We start from the raw sequence: 17,782 nt of genomic DNA, 5'->3' as shown, positions 1-17,782 counted from the left end.
CTTAGAAGGAAGCATGTGTCGGACACGCCTTCTAAGTGCTATGCTACAGTTGCGTAAACGTTGGATTGACAGTGTTTATGTCTCTATGATGGAAGGGCATATAGAGGCTGACTGCTTGGTTTTTACTGAAAAGTACATCTCTAGTGCTGGTAGACTTGATGCGTGTTGACTTGCTTCCTTGGAACGGTGGGAGAAAGTATATGAGGATATGTTTATCAGTGTATTTCTTGTTACCTTTGAGGTCGAGGTTCTTGGCTCCGTTGACGTTCTGCGTGACGGACTTGGCGTCCACCTTGAGGGTGTGTGTGTTGGTGGCGTCCCTGGTGATAACTACGTTGTGCCACAGGTTGTCATTCAGGGCACTGTCACTGTTCCCCTTCAACAGACTGGGACCGTTCCCCAGGTCGAACACATAGTGGACAAACCTACGGGGAGGGATGAGACAAGGGACACAAATGCATACCTCAGCACCCCTTAGTGCTTCCCTTCATTAAGGACCCTTCTTCTCCACTATACGCCCCAAGAGGAGCCACTTTAGCCTGTGTGTGTGTACTTTGGGACCGGCCTCAGAGAAGCCCCTTTAGCCTGTGTGTGTGTACTTTGGGACCGGCCTCAGAGAAGCCCCTTCAGCCTGTGTGTGTCCATTAGCGTGCACTACCAAAACAATAGGACTCATTTGAAGTGTGTGAGTTACTGAGGAGGGGAGTGTGTGAGTTACTGAGGAGGGGAGTGTGTGAGTTACTGAGAAGGGGAGTGTGTGAGTTACTGAGGAGGGGAGTGTGTGAGTTACTGAGGAGGGGAGTGTGTGAGTTACTGAGGAGGGGAGTGTGTGAGTTACTGAGGAGGGGAGTGTGTGAGTTACTGAGGAGGGGAGTGTGTGAGTTACTGAGGAGGGGAGTGTGTGAGTTACTGAGAAGGGGAGTGTGTGAGTTACTGAGGAGGGGAGTGTGTGAGTTACTGAGAAGGGGAGTGTGTGAGTTACTGAGGAGGGGAGTGTGTGAGTTACTGAGGAGGGGAGTGTGTGAGTTACTGAGAAGGGTAGTGTGTGAGTTACTGAGAAGGGGAGTGTGTGAGTTACTGAGGAGGGGAGTGTGTGAGTTACTGAGAAGGGTAGTGTGTGAGTTACTGAGGAGGGGAGTGTGTGAGTTACTGAGGAGGGGAGTGTGTGAGTTACTGAGGAGGGGAGTGTGTGAGTTACTGAGGAGGGGAGTGTGTGAGTTACTGAGGAGGGGAGTGTGTGAGTTACTGAGGAGGGGAGTGTGTGAGTTACTGAGGAGGGGAGTGTGTGAGTTACTGAGGAGGGGAGTGTGTGAGTTACTGAGGAGGGGAGTGTGTGAGTTACTGAGGAGGGGAGTGTGTGAGTTACTGAGGAGGGGAGTGTGTGAGTTACTGAGGAGGGGAGTGTGTGAGTTACTGAGGAGGGGAGTGTGTGAGTTACTGAGGAGGGGAGTGTGTGAGTTACTGAGGAGGGGAGTGTGTGCACAAGCAGTGGTAGAGACAACAAGAGAGCACTCGCTCTCCTCTGAACACTGAGCAAACAAGGCCAGGTAAGAGAATGACGGTACTCGTACATATGACTAGTGCCTCACCCTTTGACCAGCTCAACAGCGATAAAGTCGTTTCCGTCTCCGCTGTTGAACAGTATGAAGCCGTCTGGGGAGGTGGTTTTAAACTGGAAGAACAGGTGCATGGTGGTGTAGGCCTGCAAGGTGGCCAGCCCCAGGTAGCTGCCCTTGGACTTGAAGGTCACCGGGTCGGCGATGATGAAGCGCATGCCGAAGCGGGCGTTGAGCTCGCAGAAGTCGATGTCGCCGTTCTTACACATGTCAATGTAGAACATGCCATTGAATTTCAGGCCCTGTGGGTGGAGGTGAGTTAGGGAACGATAACGGTAACAATAACATTTGGTATCGCGATAATTCAGCGCTGACAATAATATGGACAGCTATTTGTATAACCCTAAGTAATGCTAAAGCAAGGAAGAGAGAAGTTGTTCAAATCTTAAGGGGGAGAATCGAGAAGAGGTCTAGAGGCTATAACAGTAGCACTAGCTCTGACCCCGACCCCCTTCGGTCTGTGTAGGTCAGTGCCTGGCCAGGAGCCAAATGATGATTTATGATCTAACATGTGTTCCTGCCAGGCCTGGAGGTGTTACCTGCAGGTGTCCAACGAAAGGGGGGGGAGAAGAGGAGACGAAACGTCTCTCTGTCAGAATCCCTGTCTCCACATTGTGGAACTCCAGGCGAGTGTGGTCACCTGCCATCTGGCCTGGAGAGAGAGGAAGGAGAACGAGAGAGAGAGGAAGGAGAACGAGAGAGAGAGGAAGGAGAACGAGAGAGAGAGGGTGTGGGGAGGCAAAGGAGGAAATAGAAAGATGTAGGGAATAACAAAGGGAGGGAAGAAAGGGGGGAAGAGGGGGAAGAGGGCAGGATTGGAATATGAAAGGATTTCACCTCTTTTATTAGTAAAAAAAATGCTTTAGTAAAATATATTCTCATCACATCAAAAGCAGTACCTTCAGCCATGTCTTCGTCGACTGTCAGTTTGAAGTTTTTACCGCGTCGGACCACTCTGACGGAGTGCCAGTCATAATTATTGAGCTTTTGTCCCGCATATAGAATCTCTGGCCCCTTGCCTGAGAAGGACCGTTTGTTAGTTCAGGGTTAGAGTTAGTCAGCAACGCAAACCAAACCTTTGTTTTGTCGGGGTGAGCTTGGTTATTTTACCAGCAACCTTACTGGGGACGGATGGTTCTGCCATTCAGGGACACAGTATTCTCAACCTAACTTCCCTTCCCCCCCTTCTACACCTGCTACGCTAGGTTAGTCTACCGCTAACCAATTTGTTGGTCAGAGAAGAAGAAAGCATTTTCTGCGACACTGATTCTAGCTTGGATCTTGAATGTAGGAAAGCAGGTTGGTTGCACTCTGGGAATTTTGCATTTACTTTGCTAACTCTAAAATCAAAGATTTGGTTTGGCTTAAAGTAAAAACAGAGGAGAAAAGATCTGAACAGATTACAATAAATGACAAACCGTAATACATACAGTCTATGTGTACAGTATGCAATAATCTATGTCCATTGTTAGTGGACGTATGACTGCTCATATGGTAAGATGATAACTGCTGTTACTCATAAAAGGGATTGGAACTTTTTTCAAAGTACATCTCTACACAACGCGGACAAATCATAGAAGGTGCAGGTCCACAGGTCCACAGGTTCACAGGTCCACAAAGGGCAAAGAGAGAATCTTTTCAAATACAAATTCCTCTTCTATCCACAAGAGGGCGTGTCAAGCCTGTGGTGTGCCACTCCAGTGTCAGGAGTGTGTGTGTGTGTGTGTGTGTGTGTGTGTGTGTGTGTGTGTGTGTGTGTGTGTGTGTGTGTGTGTGTGTGTGTGTGTGTTTCATTACACATCTTACCTATTGCCGCATAAGGTGTGCTGTGCAATCAGTGACATTGATCAGAGTAATTGGAGTGAATGACTGTGTCTGATCTGTCACTCAAACTGAGATGTACCGTGAAATAAAGCTGCAGCTTGGGGACAGGCTGTCACACACACACACGCACACACAGAGCGAGAGAGAAATCCACACAGACGCACATACACAGATTCAAACACACCTTGCACACGTATCAGTTGAAACCAACATTCGTTCTCCAGGCAACATTCATAAGCCAGGCCCTTGACTGTCTGTCATGACCAACACATGTTCCTCTCTCTGTCAGACTCAAGACCTCTTAATGAGTAAGAGCAGTTGTACTGTACCTCTGTACAAGTCATTCAACCATTTATATTGTCAAGACAAACAGAGAATACCATTCCCATACTCGGACCGTTACATATGGGAGGGAATTTCAGTAACATTTTGAGGGCAAAAGACTGTGAACCTAACAAAATAGATCAAGTAAAGTTGGATAATTTAGTTAAATGTAATGTATAGAAACAATTATAATGTCTTCTTTGATCTTGACTATAGCTGATCCCTTATCCATGTAATTCCATTATCGCACTTCTGTACATTACCCTATCTATAACACACATATCATGTCAAACATCATTATATAACGTTCATTTAAAGAAGAATTCTCCAACAAGTGGAGTGGTGACTTACTGGTGTTACAGTTTATCCTGACACAGTCTAGATGGGGGGAGAATAAGTGACAGATGAAATCGCATCCTTCAAGGTAAAAGCTGCAGACATCCAAGAACAGAAACTCCACCTTCCGGGGACGGTCACATGACGTTGGCGGCCATTTTAGGTTGTTATGGTAACTTTTGATGATGTCAACATCAAACTGCCATTTTGGATATTATGACTTATTCCAATTTTGACCATTATGCTTTCTTTGAGTTGAGGTCAGAATTATCTCAAATTAAAATACTTTTCTTTGTGTTTGGCAGTATTTTGTAGGTCTGATGCTATAAAATACATTTTGAAAAATATTTGTAATGTGTTTACATGTTTATTCAATTTCAAAATGTCCGCTTGCAGTTCAATGGCCACATCGATTTACCAACCCAGTATTTTGGAAACTTCATTTTGACCTCAACACCTGTAGCCATCAGTTGATTTATAAATCAATTTGCAGTATACTTACATTAAACTACAGGCTACAGTGTTACATGATGGGTATCTCGTTCAAAAGAAGATACAGGAAGTAGACTAGTCCTGGGATTGGTCTGATTGGTCAGGTGATCTGGGTTGGGATCCATGTGACCCAGCTCGTCATGTACCGTCAACCGCAACAGAAAAGTGGAAGCAAACAGCATCGATCCAGTCAGCACCAGCACTGCACAGTGGCCTAGAAGCAAATCACTAACCTGTCTCTAACACAGGACTAGTTGTGTCAGGAGTAGTAGTGAATTTAGTAGTTTTGATCAGATTATCTACTGAGCAGTATAGTTGATAAAGTGATTGAAAACGTAATGTATATAAAACTAACTGAAGTATAGTCATCACTGTAGTAATGTGATGGTAATTATGTGTTGACAGGTGCTGTTTGTGTGTGTGTTGTATGAGCGCATGCGTTCGTCACTACGACAGATTGGGTGCTTCTATCCTATCCCATTTTGGGCCGACATGTAAGCTTGAATAGAAATAAGTTATACTAGCAAGAGCGGTGTGCGAGTTTCTCTTTTCTTTGAAGTCATTTCATAATTCCCGCGCAGCTGCAACAAGATGTGCGAGTGCTTTTTGGAATGTTGAACCCTATCCTACATGCCTATAAGCCACCATCGGCAGGCTAGCTGTGTGCTGTGGGCTCGGGCTGTATGCTAGGCGGGCCGCAGGCTAGGGGCCGTTGAAGGGGTGAGTACCATCTTTGAACAAGGTGACATGGGAGATACCACCTACACTACTGTAGGGTTACTAATGGGAGGAGCTAATATGGACCATACCAAAATAAAAATAATAAAACAGGAAATAATAAAGAAAAAACACTGTTACGACAAGAACAAGGCCAGACAATAAGCCCAGATGTTATCAGTACGTTACATAAGAGATACAAATTCGAAATAAAACAATAGGACCTATTAAAAGTCTTATAAGTGCGTATACGCTATATGCTAGGCCAACGTGGTACAATGTTTGTGAAAAATGTTGAGTAAATAATTGAAAGTGTCTAGCCTGAGAGTTATGTGTTACAATTAGTGATTTTTTCTACAGTCAAGTCGATATCGTAATGAAGAATGACTGTGGTATGATCCGTTCAAAAGATGTAGCCTGAAAGCATGGATATTGTGGTTAAGTGTTAGATTCATGAGATAGAAATACCCTACAGAGACCACAGCAACAAGAAAACATTGTATATAATGCCAAGCAAATCAAAATACAATCCATGCAACTACTGTACAAAAATGATTCAAAATGAGTTTTAGTTTGTGTTAGATTTTTTGATGTATTCGACCAAAACAAAAAAATAACTAATGTAAAATACAACTCACAAAAAAAACGACTATGAGCTTAAACATGCCTCCTCAAAAGAAGAGGGTTAGCGGTTAACTGTTTTATACGATACCTAGGTTGATCGTGAGTTTGACGCGGCCGCTGTCCAGCTCGAGACGGAGTGTGTCAGCGGAGTCCCGAGAGTTAGTGGCCATTAGGAGCCCAAATGCATGCTGGGACTTGAAGCGGAGGGAGACGTCCTCTGCCTCAGTGTGCATCACGCTTGGCATCACCACTTTCATATACATGCTGCCGTCGTAGCTCAGGATGGACGCCTCTGTAGAGTGGAAGGAGAGAGGAGAGAGAGAGGAAGTGGGTTAGAGATGAATAAGACAAAACCTCAATGGATATACACTATCGTTCAAAACATTGGGGCCACTTAGAAATGTCCTTGCTTTTTATAGAAAAGCACATTTTTTTGTCCATTTCTATAACGTCAAATTGATCAGAAATACAGTGTAGACATTGTTGTTTATAATTTTAAAAGGCTAATTGATCATTAGAAAACTATTTTGCAATTATATTAGCACAGCTGTAAACTGTTCTGATTAAATAAGCAATAAAACTGGCCTTCTTTAGACTAGTTGAGTATCTGGAGCATCAGCATTTGTGGGTTTGATGACAGGCTCAAAATGGCCAGAAACAAAGAACTTTCTTCTGAAACTCGTCAGTCTATTCTTGTTCTGAGAAATGAAGGCTATTCTATGCGAGAAATTGCCAAGAAACTGAAAATGTTGTACAACGCTGTGTACTACTCCCTTCACAGAACAGCGCAAACTTTTTCTAACCAGAATAGAAAGAGGAGTGGGAGGCCCCGGTGCACAACTGAGCAAGAGGACAAGTACATTAGAGTATCTAGTTTGAGAAACAGACGCCACACAAGTCCTCAACTAGCAGCTTCCTTAAATAGTACCCGCAAAACACCCGTCTCAACGTCAACATCGAAGAGGCGACTCCGAGTTCCTCTGTCCAGTGTCTGTGTTCTTTTGCCCATCTTAATCTTTTCTTTTTATAGGCCAGTCTGAGATATGGCTTTTTCCCGGAGTCATCTTTTCAGTCTTTCTTGGCAATTTCTTGCATGGAATAGCCTTCCTTTCTCAGAACAAGAATAGACTGACGAGTTTCAGATGAAAGTTCTTTGTTTGTGTCCATTTTGAGCCTGTCATCGAACCTACAAATGCTGATGATCCAATCTCTCTGTACTTTGCTCCGTTCATCTTTCCCCCGATCCTGACTAGTCTCCTAGTCCTTGCAGATGAAAAATATCCCCACAGCATGATGCTGCCATCGCCATGCTTCACCGTAGGGATGGTGCCAGGTTTCCTCCAGAGAGACGCTTGGCATTCAGCCCAAAGAGTTTAATCTTGGTTTCATCAGACAAGAGAATCTTATTTCTCATGGTCTGACAGTCCTTTAGGTGCCTTTTGGCAAACTCCAAGAGAGCTGTCATGTGCCTTTTATTGAGGAGTGGCTTTCGTCTAGCCACGCTACCATAAAGGTCTGATTGGTGGAGTGCTGCAGAGATGGCTTCTGGAAGGTTCTCCCACCTCCACAGATGAACTCTGGAACTCTGTTAGAGTGACCATCGGGTTCTTGGTCACCTCCCTCCCATTTAAGAATGATGGAGGCCACTGTATTCTTAGGAACCTTAAAAGATGCAGACATGTTTTGGTACCCTTTCTCAGATCTGTGCCTCGACACATTCCTGTCTCTGAGCTCTACAGAGAATTCCTTCGAATCTCATGGCTTGGTTTTTGCTCTGACATGCACTGTCAACTTTTGGACCTTATATAGACAGGCGTGTGCCTTTCCAAATCATGTCCAACCAATTGAATTTACCATAGGTGGACTCCAATCAAGTTGTAGAAACATCTCAAGGATGATCAATGGAAACAGAACGCACTTGAGCTTTCAATTTCAACTCTCAAAGGGTCTTAAGGTACTTATATTTTTTATTTGTAATAAATTTGCAAACATTTCGAAAAACTTTTGTCATTATGTTTTATTTTACAGCTGTAACGCAACAAAATGTGGGAAATGGGATTGGGTCTGAATGCTTTCTGAAGGCCCTGTACTTGGTCTTAAGGATGAACCATAGGCCTACACATCCCACATGCACACTCCAAACGTTGTACTACACTAATGTGTCTGCACGCCCAGGCTCAACACACAATGCTCGACAAGCAGAACATTTTACACATCAACATCTTCCTTCCTCGGCAAATTCCCATTGTTCCTTACAGTGGTTCCTTCATGACTATCATGCACACCTGTTTACACACACACACACACACACACACACACACACACACACACACACACACACACACACACACACACACACACACACACACACACACACACACACACACACACACACACACACACACACACACACACACACACACACACACACACACACACACACACACACACTCAGTTGGTAGAGCATGTCACTTGGATGGTGGGTTCGATTCCCAGCGACCACCCAGATGTACCATGTATGTGTCGCACGCATGACTGTAAGTCACTTTGGATAAAAGCGTCTGCTAAATGACATATATTACATTAAGATTACATGGACTCTCCCTCTCCGACTGTCACATCTACGGTGCATCCTATCCCAGTTAAACAGAGAGATCGGCACATCAGATAAGAGGAAGGGGACACATTTAGTCGCAACACCCCCCCCTATTTCTGCTGTTCACACGTGTCGTCATGGGGTGACTGGCAGACAGGCAGGGCTATAATGCTGGAAGGTGTTCTGTTCTGGGAGAGATGTATTAAAAGGGCACTCAGCCGTGAAATACCTTCTTTGACACCTTGACTTTAAAAGGACAAATGGCCCTCAGGCTTTATTTTACTTGGATTAAAATAAATAAACTATCTCTGGCTGGAGATGATAATATTGCAACTGTCTAAGCCGAGGCTCTCTAGAGGCAAGTTTGCTAGGAAATAAAAGTGCAGGTGTAACTTCACTGAATGCTTTTCTTTGTTCTCTTCCTGTTCTACTTGTTGTTGTGATTTAATACTGACACTGATTTGATTTCATCTTCACTCATGCAATAATATTTGACTGCCAGCGCTTACCAGAGCTTGACATTACAGCTACAATTTATGTCAAACCAAAAGTCGCTGCGACAAATGTGTTATGAAACCTGATGCTTTGAAAGCAAGGTTTGTTTGATGGCAACTCGTCCGTTGCTAAATATTAGACGTTCGGACACGTCTGACGTTCTGTAACTGATTGTTCCGCGCTCTTAACAACACGTAGATGATAATCAGACCTTGGCCATGAAAAGTGAGAGAGAAGGCCCTCTCTGTCTTCCCTCTATTTTCCACCAGGACAGAAACACATCGTATTTCCCTGTGATATCCCCTCTGACAAGCCAAGGTATTGACCACAGCCAGGCCCAGGTCCAAGATCCAAGAGGCAGGAAAACAAGGTCAGAGACATGATGTGTGTGAGAGCGTGTCTGGCTGGCCGAGCGCGTTACAGAACATCTCTAATAGACATGTAAGGACACAGGAAAATGATTGCTTGTTGAGTGCAAAGGGCTTTTCTTGAAGACGTGGATGTCGATTATGACACATTCCAGTTGAATACATTCAGTTGTACAATTGACTAGGTATCCGTCTGTCGGCTGAATATAGATGATGATCCCTGGTTTACACCCTGGTAACAGACTAGGTGATCGGCCCCTATATGAAACGGTATGGGTGCGCGTGCGCGTGTGCGCCAGTGTATATTATGCGTCCCTGCATGGGTGCGTGTGTGTGCGAGCTTGTGTTTGATCTGTGACACACACCCACACATACAATAAAGTGCTGCTATGCCTACCCAGCTGTGTGTTGCTCTAAAGAGAGATATCAGCAACTCCGAACAGCTCATTTCAGACGGTAATTAAAGCACGGGGGGGGGGGTCACTTTACATAATTAGCTGAGAAATAGAGGCAGGAGACGGAGGGATACAGGGAGGGAGGAAGAGGAGGAAAGGCTATTAACAACATGAAAGCTCCACAGCGCAGATCCCTGAGATGAAGATGGAAGGGGGTGGTGCATGTGCTGCTACGCAGGGTTTTCTGCAGTCTCATCTCTGCAGCGGCGTTTAACATGGAAGTCAACATTGTGGATGTCTGTTCCGCGGCCTCTTCCTCTGTGTTGGTGTGTTTGTGTAGTAGTGACAGCCACATTGTTTCGGTAAACAGACTCTCAACTGGAGGCTGCCGACGTGATGGGACGTCTGTTGGATGTGGATCCCGTGAGTCTCTTATGTGAAATCTACATCGTGTCTTTAGATGCTGACAGTGTTTCATGCTACAAATACACAGCCATGCAGGAAGATCATGTCAAAGTCATGTACGCAGCTAAATCGGGTGTTGATTTTCCTTTCTCATTGTTGACAATTGTGTGTTTGTGTGTATGCGTGTGTGTGTGCCAGCGTGTGTGTATGCGTGTGTGTGTGCCAGCGTGTGTGCGTGCATGCGTGCGTGTGTGTGAGTGTGTGTGTGTAGAGCCCCTCTCAGAGTCAGGCAATGGGAAATGGCTCCACTTGAGAGAGAGAGAGAGAGAGAGAGAGAGAGAGAGAGAGAGAGAGAGAGAGAGAGAGAGAGAGAGAGAGAGAGAGAGAGAGAGAGAGAGAGACTGTTTGCGGCGAGTGGACATTATCCCCCATAATCCCCCCATGTCACTCAGTGTGGAGTGTGTGAGAGCAACATTATGGCAAAGTTTCAACAGCATCAGCGGTACTGGGGAGGCATCATCCCCTCTTAATGCTCGGCACGCTAGCTGCTTCTTTCAAGATCAACGTAAGTGTGTGAGAGAGAGATGTTGACATATGTTGACACTGAAACGTGCACATACTGAGTCACATCCTCATTGTTATAGGGATGCTGAGTCACCTCCTCATTGTTATAGGGATGCTGAGTCACCTCCTCATTGTTATAGGGATGTTGAGTCACCTCCTCATTGTTATAGGGATGCTGAGTCACATCCTCATTGTTATAGGGATGCTGAGTCACATCCTCATTGTTATAGGGATGCTGAGTCACATCCTCATTGTTATAGGGATGCTGAGTCACATCCTCATTGTTATAGGGATGCTGAGTCACCTCCTCATTGTTATAGGGATGCTGAGTCACATCCTCATTGTTATAGGGATGCTGAGTCACATCCTCATTGTTATAGGGATGCTGAGTCACCTCCTCATTGTTATATGGATGTTGAGTCACCTCCTCATTGTTATAGGGATGCTGAGTCACCTCCTCATTGTTCTAGGGATGTTGAGTCACATCCGCATTGTTATAGGGATGCTGAGTCACCTCCTCATTGTTATAGGGATGCTGAGTCACCTCATCATTGTTATAGGGATGTTGAGTCACATCCTCATTGCTATAGAGATGCTGAGTCACCTCCTCATTGTTATAGGGATGCTGAGTCACCTCCTCATTGTTATAGGGATGTTGAGTCACATCCTCATTGTTATAGGGATGTTGAGTCACCTCCTCATTGTTATAGGGTTACTGAGTCACCTCCTCATTGTTATAGGGATGTTGAGTCACCTCCTCATTGTTATAGGGATGCTGAGTCACATCCTCATTGTTATAGGGATGCTGAGTCACCTCCTCATTGTTATAGGGATGCTGAGTCACATCCTCATTGTTATAGGGATGCTGAGTCACATCCTCATTGTTATAGGGATGCTGAGTCACCTCCTAATTGTTATAGGGATGTTGAGTCACCTCCTCATTGTTATAGGGATGCTGAGTCACCTCCTCATTGTTATAGGGATGTTGAGTCACATCCTCATTGTTATAGGGATGCTGAGTCACCTCCTCATTGTTATAGGGATGCTGAGTCACCTCATCATTGTTATAGGGATGTTGAGTCACATCCTCATTGTTATAGAGATGCTGAGTCACCTCCTCATTGTTATAGGGATGCTGAGTCACCTCCTCATTGTTATAGGGATGTTGAGTCACATCCTCATTGTTATAGGGATGTTGAGTCACCTCCTCATTGTTATAGGGATGCTGAGTCACCTCCTCATTGTTATAGGGATGTTGAGTCACATCCTCATTGTTATAGGGATGTTGAGTCACCTCCTCATTGTTATAGGGATGCTGAGTCACCTCCTCATTGTTATAGGGATGTTGAGTCACATCCTCATTGTTATAGAGATGCTGAGTCACATGCGCATTGTTATAGGGATGCTGAGTCACATACTCATTGTTATAAGGATGCTGAGTCACCTCCTCATTGTTATAGGGATGCTGAGTCACATCCTCATTGTTATAAGGATGCTGAGTCACCTCCTCATTGTTATAGGGATGTTGAGTCACATCCTCATTGTTATAGAGATGCTGAGTCACATGCTCATTGTTATAGGGATGCTGAGTCACATGCTCATTGTTATAGGGATGCTGAGTCACATGCTCATTGTTATAGGGATGTTGAGTCACATCCTCATTGTTATAGAGATGCTGAGTCACATGCTCATTGTTATAGGGATGCTGAGTCACATACTCATTGTTATAAGGATGCTGAGTCACATCCTCATTGTTATAGGGATGTTGAGTCACCTCCTCATTGTTATAGGGATGCTGAGTCACATGCTCATTGTTATAGAGATGCTGAGTCACATGCTCATTGTTATAGAGATGCTGAGTCACATGCTCATTTTTATAGGGATGCTGAGTCACATACTCATTGTTATAAGGATGTTGAGTCACATCCTCATTGTTATAGGGATGTTGAGTCACATCCTCATTGTTATAGAGATGTTGAGTCACATGCTCATTGTTATAGAGGTTCTGAGTCACATGCTCATTGTTATAGAGGTGCTGAGTCACATCCTCGTTGTTGTAGAGGTGCTGAGTCACATGCTCATTGTTATAGTGATTCTTTAATGTCAAATTGTTTTGTATTTTAGTATGTTTTTCTCCCTAATTTCCATCTTGTCTCATTTCTGCAACTTCCCAATGTGCTCCGAAACATGACTCGCTTAACCGCGCTCTTAACACACGCCACCCGCCAGCTTAACCTGGAAGCCAGCCACACCAATGTGTCAGAGGAAACACCTTTCAACTGTCAACTGGGGTCAGCCTGCAGGCACCCGGCCCGCCACAAGAAGTCGCTAGAGCGCGATGAGCCATGTAAAGCCCCCCCCCCCCCCGGGCCAAAACCTCCCCTAACCCGGACTACGCTGGTTGTGGCACAGCCCGGGAAGGAACCCGGGTCTGTAGTAACACCTCAGTGCCTAAGACCGCTGCGCCACTCGGGGGCCCACAAAAGTCTGATTTAAATCATGCCCATAGTAAGTATAATCAGAGAGGAAAAACAACTGTACATTCATGCAGGCCCTATGGAATACCATGAACATGCTACCTCGGGGTCATATAAGAGGTTTTCTGAGTCAGATATGTTCAAGGGGCTTTGTAAGGCGATGAATTAAATCCAGATGACTTCCTATGTTAGGAACATTATGGCCAATCAAACACTGTCTGTCCATGACAGTGACTTTCAACCGTTCTCACACGGTTAATTTGACTATGCATTGAAACAGCGAAGTCAAAGAGTTGTGGTCTGACTAATACTGTGCCATTGGCATAACTTCCTCTTTAAAAGGGTATTCAGAGTGGGCTAATTTGAAGCCTTTTGGGTTTTAGAAATATCTCTACTTTCCTAACTGGGCAATGAGACAGATTATTCTAACAGGTGTATTTGACCTGAATGACAGTGAAGTGATGATTCATGATTTTAGTCAGATGACTTATGGTTGCAAGATGTCCTTCCAGCATGCTGGTCGGCCTGGTCAGGTCTTCAGCACCTTCAGCGGGGCAGGTGACAACCGGATGCATCCGGTTCAGGGGAAATGGAAAGAGAGCCTGTGACGTGACATCCTCTTTTGGACGTTGAACAAGTAAAAAGCTCCATCTTAACTCCTCCTCCACATTTACTGGATTGGTTGAACCCTGCAGAAGGGAACCTCCCCCGACAGTTCCATTTGTTCTTGTCAGGACAATAAAGAAAGCTGCGCCGCTTAGGTGTTTCTTTTATGCCTTTTACGTGAAGTTACGTCTTCAGTCACACACACTGTTCTGTCTGTTCCGCACTCTGCCACAGGGGGGCACTACAGGCCAGATGTTACAACACAACGCGACAGATAACGACGAGAGATGACGAGAATGGGAAGGAGAAAGAGAGAGGAGGGAAGGAGGACGGGAGAGAGAGGGAAAGAGGAAGCACTGGGCCTATTTAACAGCAAGATATGGGAGCTCGTACACTTTCTGTCTGCGTTGGTACTGTCTGTGCTCCATCAGAACCCCCCGCCCCCCTTAAACCAGCCTAGGAACCTTAAACCCTGCCAAGGAGATTGGAGGTCTTGTCAATTTCTCAGATGGGCGCTCTCTGAAAGATTGATTTGGTCTGGTTCTTCCTTAGAGCAAGAGAGAAAGGGAGGCAGAGAGGGAGGGTAGAGGTGCAGTCACCTAGACCCCTAAACCCCACTGACTTAGCCATACCCTGACTATCATCTCCAGCCAATTTATATGCACTGGGACGTGACGGCCCCATCCCTATCCCCTCCCATACAGAACACACACTGGAGTGTTTATATACACCTCGGCACCAGTACAGGGCTCCTAAGCACACATTTAATTAGAGTTAGGGATTAGAGAGCAATAGCATAATGTTCCCAAGCAGAGCAGAGGAAGAACTACCCCGCCTGGAAACAGCATTATCAAGTGGAAGACCTCACTGCTCTCTGCTACTATTACAAGTAAACAGTGTCAAACAAATCCCTCCCTCCCTCCCTCCCTCTCTTCCCTGCAGGACGTTTCACTATGAAATGTCTAAAGCTGCATCAGGCTCCAGTTGACTGGTTGATGTTGAATGGCTCCAAGCCCTCCTTCCACCATCTTCACCAAACAACCACGGAGCTCCAAACCACCGTCACCATCCATCCATCAACCACTTAGCCTGATACAAAATTGGGGGGCGGAGAATGGGGAGGTGGGAGGACACAAATGCTGTTCTTACAGCCTGTTCCTCAGCTGTAAAACTCCATCTCACTGTGTTTACGTCATAGCATTCTGAAAAGCTACATGAATCGACTACAGTACAGCAGCACAGCCATATTAAACACCACGAAATGAGACCATCACCGACATTTGACAAAAGCTGTCAGCACATAAAGAGGATAGAGAGAATAACACATAGAGAGAAGAACACATAGAGAGAATAACACATAGAGAGAATAACACATAGAGAGAATAACACATAGAGAGAATAACACATAGAAAGAATAACACATAGAGAGAATAACACATAGAGAGGATAACACATAGAGAGGATAACACATAGAGAGAATATCACATAGAGAGGATAACACATAGAGAGGATAACACATAGAGAGAATAACACATAGAGAGAATAACACATAGAGAGAATAACACATAGAGAGAATAACACATAGAGAGAATAACACATAGAGAGAAGAACACATAGAGAGAATAACACATAGAGAGAATAACACATAGAGAGAATAACACATAGAGAGAATAACACATAGAGAGAATAACACATAGAGAGAATAACACATAGAGAGAATAACACATAGAGAGAATAACACATAGAGAGAATAACACATAGAGAGAATAACACATAGAGAGATAACACATAGAGAGAATAACACATAGAAAGAATAACACATAGAGAGAATAACACATAGAGAGGATAACACATAGAGAGGATAACACATAGAGAGAATATCACATAGAGAGGATAACACATAGAGAGGATAACACATAGAGAGAATAACACATAGAGAGAATAACACATAGAGAGAATAACACATAGAGAGAATAACACATAGAGAGAATAACACATAGAGAGAATAACACATAGAGAGGATAACACATAGAGAGAATAACACATAGAGAGAATAACACATAGAGAGAATAACACATAGAGAGAATAACACATAGAGAGAATAACACATAGAGAGGATAACACATAGAGAGAATAACACATAGAGAGAATAACACATAGAGAGAATAACACATAGAGAGAAGAACACATAGAGAGAATAACACATAGAGAGAATAACACATAGAGAGAATAACACATAGAGAGAATAATACATAGAGAGAATAACACATAGAGAGAATAACACATAGAGAGGATAACACATAGAGAGAATAACACATAGAGAGAATAACACATAGAGAGAATAACACATAGAGAGGATAACACATAGAGAGAATAACACATAGAGAGAATAACACATAGAGAGATAACACATAGAGAGAATAACACATAGAGAGAATAACACATAGAGAGGATAACACATAGAGAGAATAACACATAGAGAGAATAACACATAGAGAGAATAACACATAGAGAGAATAACACATAGAGAGAAGAACACATAGAGAGAATAACACATAGAGAACACATAAAGAGGATAGAGAGAATAACACATAGAGAGGATAGAGAGAATAACATATAGAGAGAATAACACATAGAGAGAATAACACATAGAGAGAATAACACATAGAGAGAATAACACATAGAGAGAAGAACACATAGAGATAATAACACATAGAGAGAAGAACACATAGAGAGAATAACACATAGAGAGAAGAACACATAAAGAGGATAGAGAGAATAACACATAGAGAGGATAGAGAGAATAACACATAGAGAGAATAACATATAGAGAGAATAACACATAGAGAGAATAGAGAGAATAACATATAGATAGGATAGAGAGAATAACATATAGAGAGGATAGAGAGAATAACACATAGAGAGGATAACAACTAGAGAGAATAACACATAGAGAGAATAACACATAGAGAGGATAACACATCGAGAGAATAACACATAGAGAGATTAACACATAGAGAGGATAACACATAGAGAGAATAACACATAGAGAGAATAACACATAGAGAAATAACACATAGAGAGAATAACACATAGAGAGAATAACACATAGAGAGAAGAACACATAGAGAGAATAACACATAGAGAGAAGAACACATAAAGAGGATAGAGAGAATAACACATAGAGAGGATAGAGAGAATAACACATAGAGAGAATAACATATAGAGAGAATAACACATAGAGAGAATAGAGAGAATAACATATAGATAGGATAGAGAGAATAACATATAGAGAGGATAGAGAGAATAACACATAGAGAGAAGAACACATAAAGAGCATAGAGAGAATAACATATAGAGAGGATAGAGAGAATAACACATAGAGATGATAGAGAGAATAACACATAGAGAGGATAGAGAGAATAACACATAGAGATAATAACATATAGAGAGAATAACACATAGAGAGGATAGAGAGAATAACACATAGAGAGGATAGAGAGAATAACACATAGAGAGAATAACATATAGAGAGAAGAACACATAAAGAGGATAGAGAGAATAACACATAGAGAGAATAACATATAGAGAGAAGAACACATAAAGAGGATAGAGAGAATAACACATAGAGAGGATAGAGAGAATAACACATAGAGAGAATAACACATAGAGAGAATAACATATAGAGAGAATAACACATAGAGAGAATAGAGAGAATAACATATAGAGAGGATAGAGAGAATAACACATAGAGAGAAGAACACATAAAGAGGATAGAGAGAATAACATATAGAGAGGATAGAGAGAATAACACATAGAGATGATAGAGAGAATAACACATAGAGAGAAGAACACATAGAGAGGATAGAGAGAATAACACATAGAGAGGATAGAGAGAATAACACATAGAGATAATAACATATAGAGAGAATAACACATAGAG

General features: G+C 43.3%; 1 protein-coding gene across 25 annotated transcripts in view; it reads right to left on the bottom strand.

Annotated features, from left to right (window-relative positions):
• Positions 1 to 17,782, bottom strand: part of LOC123990888 (neurexin-3b-like) — a 572,598-nt gene that overhangs the window by 298,712 nt on the left and 256,104 nt on the right. For 23 of the 25 annotated variants that reach the window (XR_006830728.1, XR_006830730.1, XR_006830729.1 and 20 more), the window contains 6 exons: positions 6,022 to 6,225; positions 4,116 to 4,142; positions 2,516 to 2,635; positions 2,156 to 2,268; positions 1,590 to 1,858; positions 235 to 425 (listed from right to left, as the gene is read on the bottom strand). Coding sequence is in view for 22 of the 25 variants with exons in the window: in XM_046291875.1 (XP_046147831.1) it covers positions 235 to 425; positions 1,590 to 1,858; positions 2,156 to 2,268; positions 2,516 to 2,635; positions 4,116 to 4,142; positions 6,022 to 6,225 (924 nt within the window). In the remaining 3 variants the exon portion in view is untranslated. The remainder of the gene's footprint in view (positions 1 to 234; positions 426 to 1,589; positions 1,859 to 2,155; positions 2,269 to 2,515; positions 2,636 to 4,115; positions 4,143 to 6,021; positions 6,226 to 17,782) is intronic. The other 2 variants (XM_046291874.1, XM_046291869.1) reach the window with 1 other exon arrangement.

This window comes from Oncorhynchus gorbuscha, linkage group LG12 (assembly GCF_021184085.1).
Source record: "Oncorhynchus gorbuscha isolate QuinsamMale2020 ecotype Even-year linkage group LG12, OgorEven_v1.0, whole genome shotgun sequence".
Lineage (NCBI taxonomy): Eukaryota > Metazoa > Chordata > Actinopteri > Salmoniformes > Salmonidae > Oncorhynchus > Oncorhynchus gorbuscha.
Note: the sequence above shows the minus strand (reverse complement) of the source record. Positions and strands in the feature narration are given on the sequence as shown.